We start from the raw sequence: 13,571 nt of genomic DNA, 5'->3' as shown, positions 1-13,571 counted from the left end.
CTTCCGCAGCCTGCACGGATGCAGCTCACAGCATCCCATGCAGAGGCTTGACCTCAGCACAGTGGCCTCCCTGTCGGAGCTGTAGGTGTTTGTGGCAGCAGCTTTGATCCCCAGACACTCTCCAGGGAGGGACATCTTCCAATCATGGAGCATCGTCTGTCCTGGGGCTGCTTTCCCTGCTGCAGTTCTGCACTGAAACTGCCAGCTCAACACTGCAAATATTTAGCTGGGTTTTGCTGAAGAGCTGCTGTGCTTTCTTCAAAGGCTTTTTGATTTTATTCTTAAGCAAGGGAAAAGGTATGACAAATGCCACTAGTTCTTTACCTAAAGCCAGGCTTTCCCTAGTATTGAAAATGGGCTCATCCCCACATGCTGTCCCATCCCATCCCTAAGAGCAGGAGCCCGGTGTCCCCTTGCCATGTCCCTCTGCCACGTAGCAAGCAGCAGCAATGTTTTCCAGGCTTTTTCACCAAGCCATGTGCAGAAGGGGGAGGCACACTCCTTGCAGTGTTACTGTTTTAATATTAGAAGCATTTGCTGAGCAAAGTGGACAAGGCAGTTGTAGAAAATGAGCCTCAAAAGCCTGTCTGCTCTCTGCCATGCTTCAACTGGGTGGGCAAGGAGGAGTGGGATCAGGGGCTGGGGACAAGGCTGGGGTCTCCTCCATGGCCGCCTAGCTGGCAGGAGCAGGGCCCTGTGCCCTGGCTGCTGTCAGGGTCAGCCCCAGCAGAACTCAGGCTGGTTTCCCTCACACTGGGTTTGGTTTTATTTAGCTTTGTGCTTCCCTGCTGCAGAGCTGGCAGTGAATGATGTGGGTTTGCTTCAGCACTGTTCCTCAGAGCAGTGGGATTTTATCCTTGGACATGGTGTTTTCCTTCACCATCGCAGGGCTAGTTCATGCAGTAACAGAATGCAACAAATTCAGGAGGAGAGGGCAGGAGCAGCCTGAGATGGGGCAGGCAGCAGCTATTGGGCTGTACCCAATTCTTGCAGTGCACGAGTCAGCCCAGTTGGAAAAGTGAAAATGCAGCAGCTTTCAGGAGGTGCTGCAGCCATCCAGCCCTGAGCTAAGCGTTCCACAGCAAAGTTTTCCTGCTTGGTTTCTGTAGGGGAAAGACTTGAACCGTGTCAGGATGCCGAGGCAGGGGCTTTGTGGGCTGGAGGGAGGTCAGGAGCAGCAGAGTGCTGCCTGGCCCTGCTGTAAGGCTCCAATATCCACATCTCTGCTAAAATATCTCTTCTGCACCAGCACGTTTCCAGGGAGTTTCCTGTTTTAAATAAGCCAGCTATAGTATCAGGCTTCCTGGAAAAGAGGGCACACAAAAAAAGAGATTATAAAAAATAAAACCTAAGCTATTCCATTATGGTTTGGACTTGTACAGCTAACTGTGTTTTAATTACTCGGGATAAACTGTACCCTCAAAAGGTGCAGAATAATAAAACCATAAGATGGAAGAGAGAAGCCAGCTAATCCTGCTCCTGGCATGGAGACCCTGACAGCCTTACAAAGGCCTGGGGGAGGGGGGAGCCCTTTAAAATAGTGATTGCCAAGGTTTCCAAGAGCCCCATTTGGGAAAACAAAAACAGAGCCAAAGAAGAGCACTGCAGATGAAGCCCTGAATTTCAGAGAGGTTTGCTGGGGCTTTTTCCTCCTTTTTCTTTGCTTTTTCACTCCCCTGCTGAAGTCTTAACTAAGTTAATGCCAGTGGTGTGTGTTGGGGGGCTAGTGGCTGATGTCTGCTTCCCTTGAGCATTCCTTGCCTTGAGCATCACACTCCTTGAGCATCATGCACCTGGAGCATCACCCCCAAAGCCAGGGCTGCGTGGGGCAGAGGAAGGTGGTTGACAGGGCTCCCCTACCCCACAGGGTCACAAAGCCTCTTCTTGCCCCAGGGCTGGGGTTTTTAATTGATTTTTGTTCACCTTCTTTTGTAGTCAGAGCCACACTGAACACCAAAGCTGGGATCAGAGAGACCAGAAGCATGTCATCACCTTGGCCAAGGGTTTGGTGATGGTAGAGGAAGCAGGGAGAAGGTCCTGTTAAGTGATATGCCTCCTGCAGTGGTGACACTGGTGTGAATGACCAGGACAGGTGTTGACCCTGCAGATGATAAGTGAAAGGAAAAGCCCAGTTTTAACCAGAGGGCTGATGAGATGCTCTTGGTGATGCCCAATGACAGGACAAGGGGCAATGGGTGGAAGTTGAGGCATAGGAAGTTGCGTGGAAACAGGAGGAAGAATTATTTCACTGTGAGGGCGACAGAACACTGGAACAGGCTGGCCAGGGGGGTTGTGGAGATACTCAAGACCCACCTGGATGAGCTCCTGTGTGGTCTGCTCTAGGTGGTCCTGCTCTGGCAGGGGGGTTGGACTGGATGATCTCTCAAGTCCCTTCCAAGCCCTAACACTCTGTGATTTAGATGTTGGTAGAGAGAGTGGTAGCTTGCAGAGGCATGTAGGAAAAGATGGCTTAGCTCCCACCAGCCTCTGGCCACGTTCTGCAGCCACACTGTCACCATTGCCATGCCCACCTGTTGCTGGGGCAAGCTGGGAGCATCAGAGCAAAATGGCTTCTTGTTCTGTAAGTAGGTCTGGCTGCAGGGAACGTGTGGGCCTTGAGGACACGAGCGAGGCTTAATGAGGTTCTTTAGCATCTGATCTGAGGAACGCACAACTCCAGAAAGCATTAAACAAAAGCCAAGTATTTTTATCCTGGTTAATTACAGCGTCGTGGGCCTGCTCTGAAGTGGGTTTCTGCAGGACTTGCAGATGCTCGGCGCTTTTCTGCGCTGTAACCACGTTGTCAGTCAGCTCTCGCTGCTCAGCAGATGCAGATAATTGAATTTTGACAGGCACAAGTGAAGTTGTGCGAGGGTCCAGCCTCCTCCCCAGCTCCTGCTGCGCCCGTTTGCAGGGGAGAGGAGGAATCCGTCTGCGGCAAACGGCTGGAATGCAAAGGCTGGACTTGAAAGTTACGAAATCCCGAACTGACAAGAGCACACTTCATTAAAAATTCATCTAAAATAGCCATTATAGAATAGTTGTGGTAATTAGCTGAGAGAATAGTTTTCTCTCCTGGCCTCTGATTCCTGACAGTAAGGAAAGAGGGCAAGAAACAACCCAGAATCTGTAATGAGCTGCTCCGGCAGCATCCCGGACCCAGGCTGCGGAGGATGCTCTGCGGCGGTGGAAATCGCGGCTCACGACGCCAAGTCGTTGCAGCTGGAGCGAAGTGGCTGCCTCTGACTGCAGGGCTGGTGCTGTGATCTGTGGGGTTGTGTGGTGGCTGGGCTGTGCACAGGGGGATGCTCACCAGCCAAGAGCTGGTGGGTTTTGGGTCAGGAGAGGCTTCTCTGTTTATTTGCAGAATCGTTGAATGGTGGCGGTTGGAAGGGAGATCATCCAGTCCAACCCTCCTGCTAAAGCAGGGTCACCCACAACAGCTTGCCCAAGATCACAATGTCCAGGCAGGTTTGGAATCTCTCCAGAGAAGACAACTCCACAACCTCTCTGGACAGCCTGCTCCAGGGCTTCAACACCCTCACAGCAAAGGATTTTTTTCTTCTGTTAAAGTGAAACCTCCTGTTTGTGCCTATTGTCTCTTGTCCTGCCACTGGGCACCACTAAAAACAGTCTGGCCCCATCCTCTTGCCCTCCACCCTTTATCTCTTGCTGAGCATTGATCAGATCCCCTTTCAGGCTGCTCTTCTCCAGGCTGACCAGCCCCAGGTCTCTCAGCCTCTCCTCATCAGGACTGCTCCAGTCCCCTCAGCATCCTCGTGGCCCAAATTCACCAGGATTCGTTTGGCTTTTTGCTGAGGGCTTCAAACAGCCTCACTGCTGGAAGTGCTGCTGTGTACTGATGGGAGCCAGCCAGCACCTGCATCACCCATTCCAACACGGGGACCAGTGGTACTGAGCAGCTGAGGGAAGGCACAGCCCCACACCAGGGGCCTTGCAGCCTCTGCCCTTTTTTGGCATTAAAACCTCCAGTCCTGGTTTCCTCACCGTGTAACACAGATGTTTAATTTTAGGCTGGCAGATGTTTCACTCCTGGCTGAGATCTGAAGCGAGGGCGAGATAGGAGTATTTATAAACCAGGAATATTTTTCCTATACTAATTCCAGATTACCTCCCTCTATAAATAGGTCACAAATCAAATCTCTGCCTTCCAGTTCGTGGTTATAAATGTGCTCTTTGTAAAACGTAAACTATCCCACTTGGGGCTGCATCACATATCTGGCCAGGCCTGCCTGCCTCTGTCCTCTGTGGCACAGGTTTACGTAGGCAGCAGACGCTCGGTGATGCCGGGGCCACGGCAGGGGATGCTATTTTTGGGGACAGTCCCACTGCCAGTGGAAAATAGGCTAATGGGATAGAAATGTTTGTAAAGGGCTGCTGTTTGAAAAGAAACTTCTCACCCCAGGGAGAAAGTAGAATGATCCACCTGTTTGCCTGTGTGGTCATAGGATCATAGCGTGTTAAAGGCTGGAAGGGACCTTCAAAGATCATCAAGGCCAACCCCCCTGCTGGAGCAGGGCCATAGAATCCAGCACAGGTTGCACAGGAACACTTCCAGATGGGTCTTGAAAGTCTCCATAGAAGGAGACTCCATGAACTATCTGGGCAGCCTGTTCCAGTGCTCTGTGACCCTCACAGTGAAGAAGTTCCTCCTCATGCTGAGGTGGAACCTCCTGTGCTGTAGTTTATATCCCTTGCCCCATGTGGTGGAACAGGTGGAGGTGGTTTTGTAGCTGTTGTGGTGGTCCAGGGCTGGTGGCTTGTGGTTTCATGTTGGGGATCTGTAGATACTAACTCCTGAGTAAGAATCCATCACTGGGATTTTTCTGTATCTCTGTAGTTTATATCCATTGCCCCTTGTGGTGGAGCAGGTGCAGGTGGTTTTGTAGTTGTTGTGGTAGCCCAGGGCTGGTGGCTTGTGGTTTTGTGTTGGGGATCTGTAGATGTTGAGTAAGGATCCATCACTTGGGTTTTTCTGTATCTCAGAATCCCACTCCCAAGGTAGAAATAGCTGTTTCTTACCCACAGGAATATGTCAAAGCTTATATGCAGCAAATAGTCAAGAGGAGACCGCAGACTGGTGGGATTTGGGGGTTTATGAATAATTTGGAAGGCCTGGTGTTTGAATTGTCAGGAAGAAAAGTGAATACTGGAGCTGGATGTGTGGCCAGCAATTCCCAGTGCTTCCAGACCCTGGGCACTTGCCTGAGCAGCTTGTCACCCATCACTGATGAGGGTCAGTGAGGGTGGTGTGGGCTCAGCATCTCTGCTCCTAGGCACCTTGGGTGGGATGTGGAACTATCCTGGTGTCACAAAAAACATTGTGGGCTCAGCAAGGTGGCATAATGCACCTCTGAGACAGATAGTTCGGGTTTGGGACAAGGAAGGGACATGCTGAGGAGCACTAATAATTCTCTCTTTCCTCCAAGTGTGGACTCCAGCTTTAAGGCTCCTTCTCCAGCTAGAAAACCCAGAATATTTCCCATTCTGGACCACTTGTTGTCAGCTGCAGCATCCAGATAGGTTTGAGCTGAAATCTTGTATCTGCCCTCTCCCTGGGGGTGTTCAAGGCTTAGCCTGGAGAAGAGGAGGCTCAGGGGAGACCTTATTGCTGTCTACAACCACCTGAAGGGTGGTTGTAGCCAGGAGGGGGTTGGTCTCTTCTCCCAGGCAACCAGCACCAGAACAAGAGGACACAGTCTCAAACTGCACCAGGGGAAGTTTAGTCTCGAGGTGAGGAGAAAGTTCTTCCCAGAGAGAGTCATTAGCCATTGGAATGTGCTGCCCAGGGAGGTGGTGGAGTCACCATCCCTGGAGGTGTTTAAGAGGGGATTGGACGTGGCACTTGGTGTCATGGTTTAGTAGTCATGAGGTGTTGGGAGACAGGTTGGAATTGATGATCTTTGAGGTCTTTTCCAACCTTACTGATTCTATGATATCTATGATTCTATGATTCTAAGGCTAGGTTGGACAAGGTCTTGATGAACCTGGTCTGGTGGGAGGTGTCCCTGCCCATGGTCAGGGGTTTGGAACTAGATGATCTTTAAAGTCCCTTCCAACACAAACCATTTTGTGATTCTGTGATTCTGTGAATGACTAAAATCTCCCAGTGTTTGGCTGGCAGCTCTCATCACTTCCTCCTGTAATGATTTCCTGCCCCTCTCCACTAGCTGGTGGGCTCCTTTCTTGCTGGAGAACAAAACTGCACGAAACAATAGATCACATTGTTCACCCCTTTCTTTCAAAGGGAAGGAGCTGCTGTGTCCCTCTGAAGATCCAAATTAATTAGAAGCAAATACTATCCTGTTCTCCAGAGCATAAAGGCCAAACAGACTGGCTTTCTTTGCAAACATGGGACCAGAGTGTCTCTTGTATCCTGCTTCTTTACATAACCGATGGCTATCTGCTGAACTGAAAGGCCTGAATCTTTGGGTGGGGTTTGTTTAGTATCACTGAATTTGTGCTCAATGCTTTCATGGAAATAAAAGTATCCCTCCCACCCCACCCCCCTCAAAAAAAAAAAGGGAAAAAAAAAAAAGAGAGAGATTCCTGCTCATGTTTAATAAGAGATTTATAGACAGTGAGCCAGCAGGACAGATGTAACCCAAACAGAATGGTGGCTTGAGTTACGTTTGGAGTTCTTAGCTTGAATTTTAGTTTGTTTTATGAAGCATTTGATTTCACAGGAAGAAATGTAAACCTCTCGATGGCTCTGTGTGTAGGAAGTGAAATGCCTTCAAAAGCAGAGAATTTCTTCAAGGCAGGGTTGTCACCAGCCAGCGCAGCAGCCTTGGCTGCCTGAGAAGCTGCATGTTCTTTCAGGAAACAAGTTTGACACCAAATCCTTCAGCATTTCTCCAGGAACACAGTGCTTGTGCTGATCTTTCTCTTGCCTGCCTCATTATTGCTGCCTTAGCATCTCTTTGGCTCCAAAATTGTGGTGTGTTTGTTGTTGTTGTTGTTGAATGTGTGTCTGTAGAAGGTGGCAGAGCAGGTGGGTTCAGCCTGTGTTTGCCACTTGGATGTTGTAGGTAGAATCATAGAATCATTTAGGTTGGAAAAGACCTTTTAAGTCGTTGAGTCCAACTGTTAATTTAAAGCTGTTTAATTTCATCAATGACACCAGGCTTGGTGAAGAAGCAGGCAGGAGGAGGGCATGGCTGGTGGCCAGTCCAGGCTGAGCTCTCTTCTGTTCCCATTTCTGGGTCATCATCTGCGAGGACCTCCTTCTGCTCTGAACTCTGTCTTGTTTGGGATATCGATTGCAGCTGCTTCCCCTGGAGACCTGCAGGCTTTATATCACTTTAAAAATAACTGGAGACCTCTAAGAAGCTTTCTGAGAATCTGTATCAGTCTGTCCAACTTCCCTTCAGCAGCTTAACATCTGCTGGGTTTAGGTGCTTAGGAACACTGTGAGCACTCCTGACCTAAGTCATTGGTTACAGCCCTGACGAGCCACCTGCAATTAACAGGAGCTCCATGCATGGGCATGACCTGTCCTGGTGGCTCAGGGATGTGCATTTAGCACAAAAAGCTGCTCCCAAATTGTGTTTTCCACCAACAGCAGCATTCACCCATCTTTTGTTGCTGCTGTTGAGAACCTTGGATGTCCTCCTCTGCTTCCTGGGATTTATCAGCAGGCTGGCAGGTGTGGTGTGTTTCTGATCTGACTTTTTAGTTCCACCTGTATGGGAACTGCAGAGGACTCTGTGTGGGCACTGACTGTGGTGTCCATTCTTTCTGCTTCCTCATCCCTTGAGAGTTGTGTTTATTTTGCTGTGGCTCTTGTGCTGTAGCCAGCCTTGGTGGGTATGCCAGAGCCAAAGAGCCCATGAAGGACAGCAAAATAGGTCCTCCCTGGCTGTTGATTCCCCCATACCCAGAGCCCCTCTGCTTTTGGTTTGTTTAATCTGGAAAATAGTGGTATTTGTTTGTGACCTGTGAGAAAGATAGGGACAATCTTTTCAGCAGGGCCTGTTGTAACAGGACAAGGGGTGATGGTTTTAAACTAAAAGAGGGAGATTTAGACTAGATATAAGACATTTTTTGCACTGAGGGTGGTGAGATATTGGCCCACATTGCCCAGAGAGGTGGTTGATGCCCCATCCCTGGAACCATTGCAGGTCAGGTTGTTTGGGACTCTGAGCAACCTGCTCTAGTTGCAGATGTCTCTGCTGACTGCAGGAGGGTTGGACTAGATGACCTTTAAAGGTTCCTTCCAACTGATAACATGCTGTGACTCTATGATTAATTTGGTGCATTCTATTTATCACTCTTTGAAAACATCAGCAATACAGCAGGGCCTTGAGATACTTGCTCCGTGTGAGCAGACGATGACTCCCACCTCCAAGGAGAAGGTACCTGGATATTCTGTGGTAGAATAAGGAACAATGGACACAAACTGGAACACAGGAAGTTCTACTTCAACCTGAAGAAAAAAAATTAATCTTTTCTTTGAAAGTGACAGAGAGCTGGAACAGGCTTCCTATAGAGGTTGTGGAGCCTCCTTCAAACCCCGCCTGGATGTGTTCCTGTGTGACCTGCCCTAGGTGAACCTGTTGTGGCATTGGGGTTGAGCTGGATGATCTGCAGAGGTTCCTTCCAATCCCTGTCATTCTGTCACTCAGTGGTTGCTCAGGAGCAGGGCTAAGCAGGGAAATAATTGCAGTTGGTGACACTTCTGTATATCCATGGGACTGCACACCAGCACTGCAAGGCCATCGAGCTGCGATAGCAGGAGGAGTTAAAAGACATCACAGGAATTGTTCTGCCACTGTTTGGTCCTTAATCATGGAAGGAAATTGCTGTTCTGTGGTGTGGCTCCAGGAGTAAGGGGCATCTTCCTGGTGTCCCAACATTTTAGGGAAGGAGGGAGCAGTGAGGGTGGGGATGCTCCAGCCCCGTGCCTGCAATAGGATGCCGCAGCCCAGCACAGCGTCGCAGGGCATGTCCCACTTAGAACACTGCTGCCTTTGTGCTGGAGCCATCACCCTCTGGTTACTGCAGCAACAAGTCTGCAAAACTTGTTATTTTATCTGGAGAGAGAGGAAAAGTGGCCCCCAGAATACTGAAATAATTGCAGGAAAAGACACTTCTGGAGTCGGAGACATTTTGAGTTGAGAAGTGCTGATCGCTGGGGTGGTTTCTTCTCTCTGTTCACAGACACTGGAGCATGGAGCTGGGGTGGAATTTATCTGCTGCACTTGCCACATTAGCAAACACTTAGGGGAGAAAAGCTGGATCATTGTGGAGCTGGGCTTGCAATTCAGAACTGCAACTGTTCCCAGCACGTCCCAGTGCAGCTGGAGTTGAAGCACACCCCTGTCAGCCCTCTTGTGCTGTCTAAAATTGTCATTTGAAGCAAGCCTGGAGACTTGTGCTGTAAATGTGCTTCAGAAAGCAAATCCTCTGCATGCCCACAGACCCAGACATGCATGCTGCTGGTGGGACACCTCAGTCCTTCAGCTTTTTGGTGTTAGAGGTTGTTAATGGGCAGTAGTGGGCTCTGGAGGTGGTCCACTGGGGCAAGGCACAGCTGAGTCCAGGCAAAACCCAGTGATTTGGGTTTGAAGCTGCAGCTTAATATTAGTTTTGCCTTGTTAGTTGAGATCTCTCTTCTTACCGGGAAGAAATATTAGCCCACAAAAGGCAGAGTAAAAGAAGGGACTCTGGAGGGTGGGTTGGAGCTTGCAGGAGGCGGCTAGTGGGTGCCATCCTCAGCAGAGGCTATAGTGACCTTTCCTCCATGCAGCAGATATCTGCAGAGTCTGGCTTTTAACTTCAGCTGGAAAGAAAAAACACCAAGAGAGGTAATTCTGGTGCTGGTGCAGGTATTTGTCAAACCTGGGCAGTTCCTTGCCTGGTTTAGAAACCTCATGTGAAGCAACCTGCCATTCTGGGAGCATTTGGGGAAGCCAGCTCCATGTGCTGTGCTTGCAGAAGGATGCCAGCTGTGCAGAGTTGCCCATTTTCATAAATGATTAACTTAGGGAAAGTTAAAGCATAATTAAATTCTCAGAATCCCTCTCACAGAACCTGAGCATGCACATGAGGTTGCTGTGGAAAAGGATGGGGGGAGACTGAGGGATCTTCCCGTGCTTTCTGGCGGCATCTGTCCTACGGCTGATAGCCCTGGTGAGCTGTCGTACTTCTGGAGGGAGGAATACTTCTGACAGCTCCAGGGAAAAGGCCCAGGCTGACCTTCTGTTAACATTGTGCCTGCATAATCAACTCTTTTAATGTTTTCCCATTTGCTTTTTAAGTTGCTCAAGAGAAGCCGGAGCAGATCCCCCTGGAGAACCGCTCCTGCGTCCTCATCCGACGGGATCTGGTTGCTCTCCCAGCCAGTCTTATCAGTCAAATTGGATACCGTTGCCACCCAAAACTCTACTCAGAGGGAGATCCTGGAGAAAAACTTGAGCTTGTTGCAGGTAACAAGGTTGGGGTGGGGTGGGGGGAACATTTCTTTGCTCGAGGTTGCCAGGGGATCATTGGTGGTTTCCTTCCTGAAACGTGTTCTTTGCCTTGCTAGCCCGGGCGTCGTGCATCTTGCGTGCCCTTGCTGTGTCTTTCTGGATTACTCAGCACCAATCATCTGTTTCAAAGTTCCAAGTTTCCTTTTAATTTGCTGATAGGGGGGAAAAAAAAAAAAAGAAGTGTCATTAACAGGATTTATTCAATTGAATTAATTTAGCATTTTAATTGAATTCTCCAGCTTGTGTTCTTCCTGAGCGGTGCGGGCTGTGCGTTGCGAGCGCGTTTTGATTTAGATGCACAGAGCTAAAAGGAAAAAACCCACCCAGCAACAAACCCTAACACACTAAAAAGATTTACAAAGCAAGGGAGATAAAATTTGTTGTCAGTGAACAGGCTTTGAAAACCCTCTACAAAGCCCTGAAAAAAAAACGGGGCGGGGGGTGTAACGAAACAGTCGAACGCCGCGGCAGGAAGGCAGAGAAGGAATCGGGTTGGGTCCTCTCTTCAAGTTTCATTTTCATTTGGGGAGGAATTTGCAATATTGGGAGAATTCAGTACCCCTAAAAAGGATTTATGGCCAGCTCAAGGTGGAGGATGATGCTGGTTAGCTTTTTAATGACAGTGGTGGTGTGGAGTTGGGTAAAGATTGAAATCCGGTGGCTGTGCCAGCCTGCAGCTGGGTACCCCGAGCGCTGCTCAGAAGATGGATGTTGGACTGGGATGTCCAGGTCAAATTCCAGTTTAAATAACTACATTCAGCTTTTATAAGCCTCCCTTTGCTGCAGTGATCCCACACTGTTGGGAAGTTTTTTTCCCCATGGACAGAGCTTTGTTTAACTGAAGGGATCTTTGCACCACAGCCCATACCTGCTACCCAGGCCAGAGGCTTAATTAATACCTGTAAAGCCCTAGGTCCAAAAAGGCCAGGAGGTTGTAGTGAGCTGGGGGTTGCTCTCTTCTTCATAGTATCAGGTGATGAAACAAGAGGAAATGGCTTGAAATCATGCCAGGGGAGGGTTAGATTGGATATTAGGAAACATTTCTTTGCTACAGGAGTGGTTAGGCATTGGAGGAGGCTGCCCGGGGAGCTGGTGGAGTCACCATCCCTGGAGGTGTTCAAGAAACCTGTGGACAAGGCACTGTGGGACATGATTTAGTGTCAGGTTGATGGTTGGACTTGGTGATCTTAGAAACAGTTCTATGATTCTATGATCATTTTCTGGTCATTTATCTTTTGGTGAGTAGAGTGATCTTATTTTCACTCTGTAGAAGGAATGGGAATTTCAGGGGGTTCCCAGGAAGGTTTCCATCTGATGGGAGATGCGTCTCTGATGGAAGGCAGGGGTAAAACAGGCAGGCCGCAGCACAGTGAGCAACCACAAGTATTTATTTTCTATCTGGAATATTCATTTTATCCCCATTTACATTTTATGTGAGACTTCTTAAAACCATCAAGTGGTGCGGGTTATTTTCACAGTGAGAGCTGCAAATTGGCTTGAGGCAGCTCTGCTTGATTTACATTTTTCAATCTGGGAAAAAGAGAAGAGTTAAAAAAAAAGTAGATTAATATCACTAACTGATAGTGACTGCCTTGGTTATTTTTGATTTATTAAAGTGAAGTTACCCTTGGTAGCATCTGCTGTTCCTTCTGATGGTTTCTCTCTTCATGTCCCACTGCTGAAGAAAGCTAATCCCTGTTTCAAACCTGATAAGGCCTGGGTGGGGTTTGACACTGGAGCATGCAGGAAGGTCCTGCAGGAGAAGTTTTTCCTGGTCTTTCCATTTGGAGCATTCTCCTTTTGTGTTTTGATTTTTTTTTTTCATGCCATGGTTGGTTCTGCAAACTTCAGCAGCTGAGGGTCTGAGAGGAGACCCCAAGAAGGCTTTCAGCAGGCCTTGTAGTACTCTGATGGGTAGTTGCTGTGTGTTGAGAGTCCGTGGAGGATACATGGTGAGGAGCAGGACCACTCAGCTCTAGAACGATGCTCATTCTGTTCTGGGACAGAACCAGTGGTCTGGGCTGCCTGTGGTGGCAGGGAAGGTGCAGGCAGAAGCTCAGACTCTGGATGGTGCTGAGTGCCTGCCTTAGTACCATCCACTCATGTGGGCTGCTCTGTTTTCATCTGGAATATCAGGGACAGTCATCTGTAGGCTTTCCTGGAAATCCAAGAGATTAATTGTATTTCTCCAGTAGATGTTTTTTTATCTTGAGAACAGAGTGTCTTCTGGATCCAGATACCACCTATTATTTAGTCTTAATTAAAAGCAAATACCAAACCCTCTCATCTAGCAGTATGCTTGGAAAAGAGGATAAACCTCTCCCTGCAAGCTGATGCTGAGGCAGGAGCAGTTTGGTCTGTGTGAGCTATGTGCAAAGGAAAAGAGTTTGATAAGAAACCTGCTGTAAAGCCCTGCCAAACCCCTGGATCTGTAAAGCTGCTTTGGCAGGGGCTCCTTTTTCTTCTGGAGAACATCCTTCAAGGCAGGGTGTTTCAAAGTCAGCAGTTCCTGTGCATTAACAGGAAAATTCCCTGCTCACCAGAGGTATCGAGAGGTGATGGGCTGGGGTTTGTGGAAGCAGTTAGATCTCTGGTGTAGCTGGTACCTTCTCTGTGCTAGATGGTTTTTTCCCCTTCTCTCTCTAGTTATATGCTCCACAATCTTTCAGATCAGAGCAGGCCAAATGGATTTGGGGTTTTCTTCCTTCAGAGGTAATAAATAATCTGTTCTGTACATATGAAATCACAGAATAAAGCTTTGTGTCTGTCTCTTTGCAGGCAAAAAGAGAGTTCTTTCATTTCATTTCCATAGAATTCCTTTCTCTATGGATGAAATTAGGGATTATTGTAACATGGGACTCACCAGGGCCCTGAGGGGATGCAGTAACCATCCCTGCTGGGCTTTGCCAAAGCTCTGCTGTCCTTCTTGGGCTTTCCTAGCAGCACATGCAGAGCACGTGCCCTCCTGTGTCACACCTCCCCTGTCACCCCAGGGTTGTGACCAACAGCACAGGAGCAGCAGCTCCTCCCTGGCTCAGGGTGATGCTGGTGGTGAGACAAGGATTTAATCTTGAG

The 13,571-nt window shown here is 48.7% G+C and overlaps 1 protein-coding gene across 3 annotated transcripts in view; it reads left to right on the top strand.

Moving 5' to 3' along the window:
* Nucleotides 1-13,571, top strand: part of NACC2 (NACC family member 2) — a 68,023-nt gene that overhangs the window by 51,401 nt on the left and 3,051 nt on the right. For all 3 annotated transcript variants that reach the window (XM_068155861.1, XM_068155863.1, XM_068155862.1), the window contains exon 3: nt 10,284-10,451. In XM_068155861.1, coding sequence (XP_068011962.1) covers nt 10,284-10,451 — 168 coding nt within the window. The remainder of the gene's footprint in view (nt 1-10,283; nt 10,452-13,571) is intronic.

Source organism: Melanerpes formicivorus, unplaced genomic scaffold, assembly GCF_026170545.1.
Source record: "Melanerpes formicivorus ecotype bairdi unplaced genomic scaffold, bMelFor1.0.p_v2 SCAF_33, whole genome shotgun sequence".
In the NCBI taxonomy this organism is placed as follows: domain Eukaryota; kingdom Metazoa; phylum Chordata; class Aves; order Piciformes; family Picidae; genus Melanerpes; species Melanerpes formicivorus.
The sequence above is the reverse complement of the archived record's forward strand: the minus strand, read 5'-3'. Positions and strand labels throughout refer to the sequence as shown.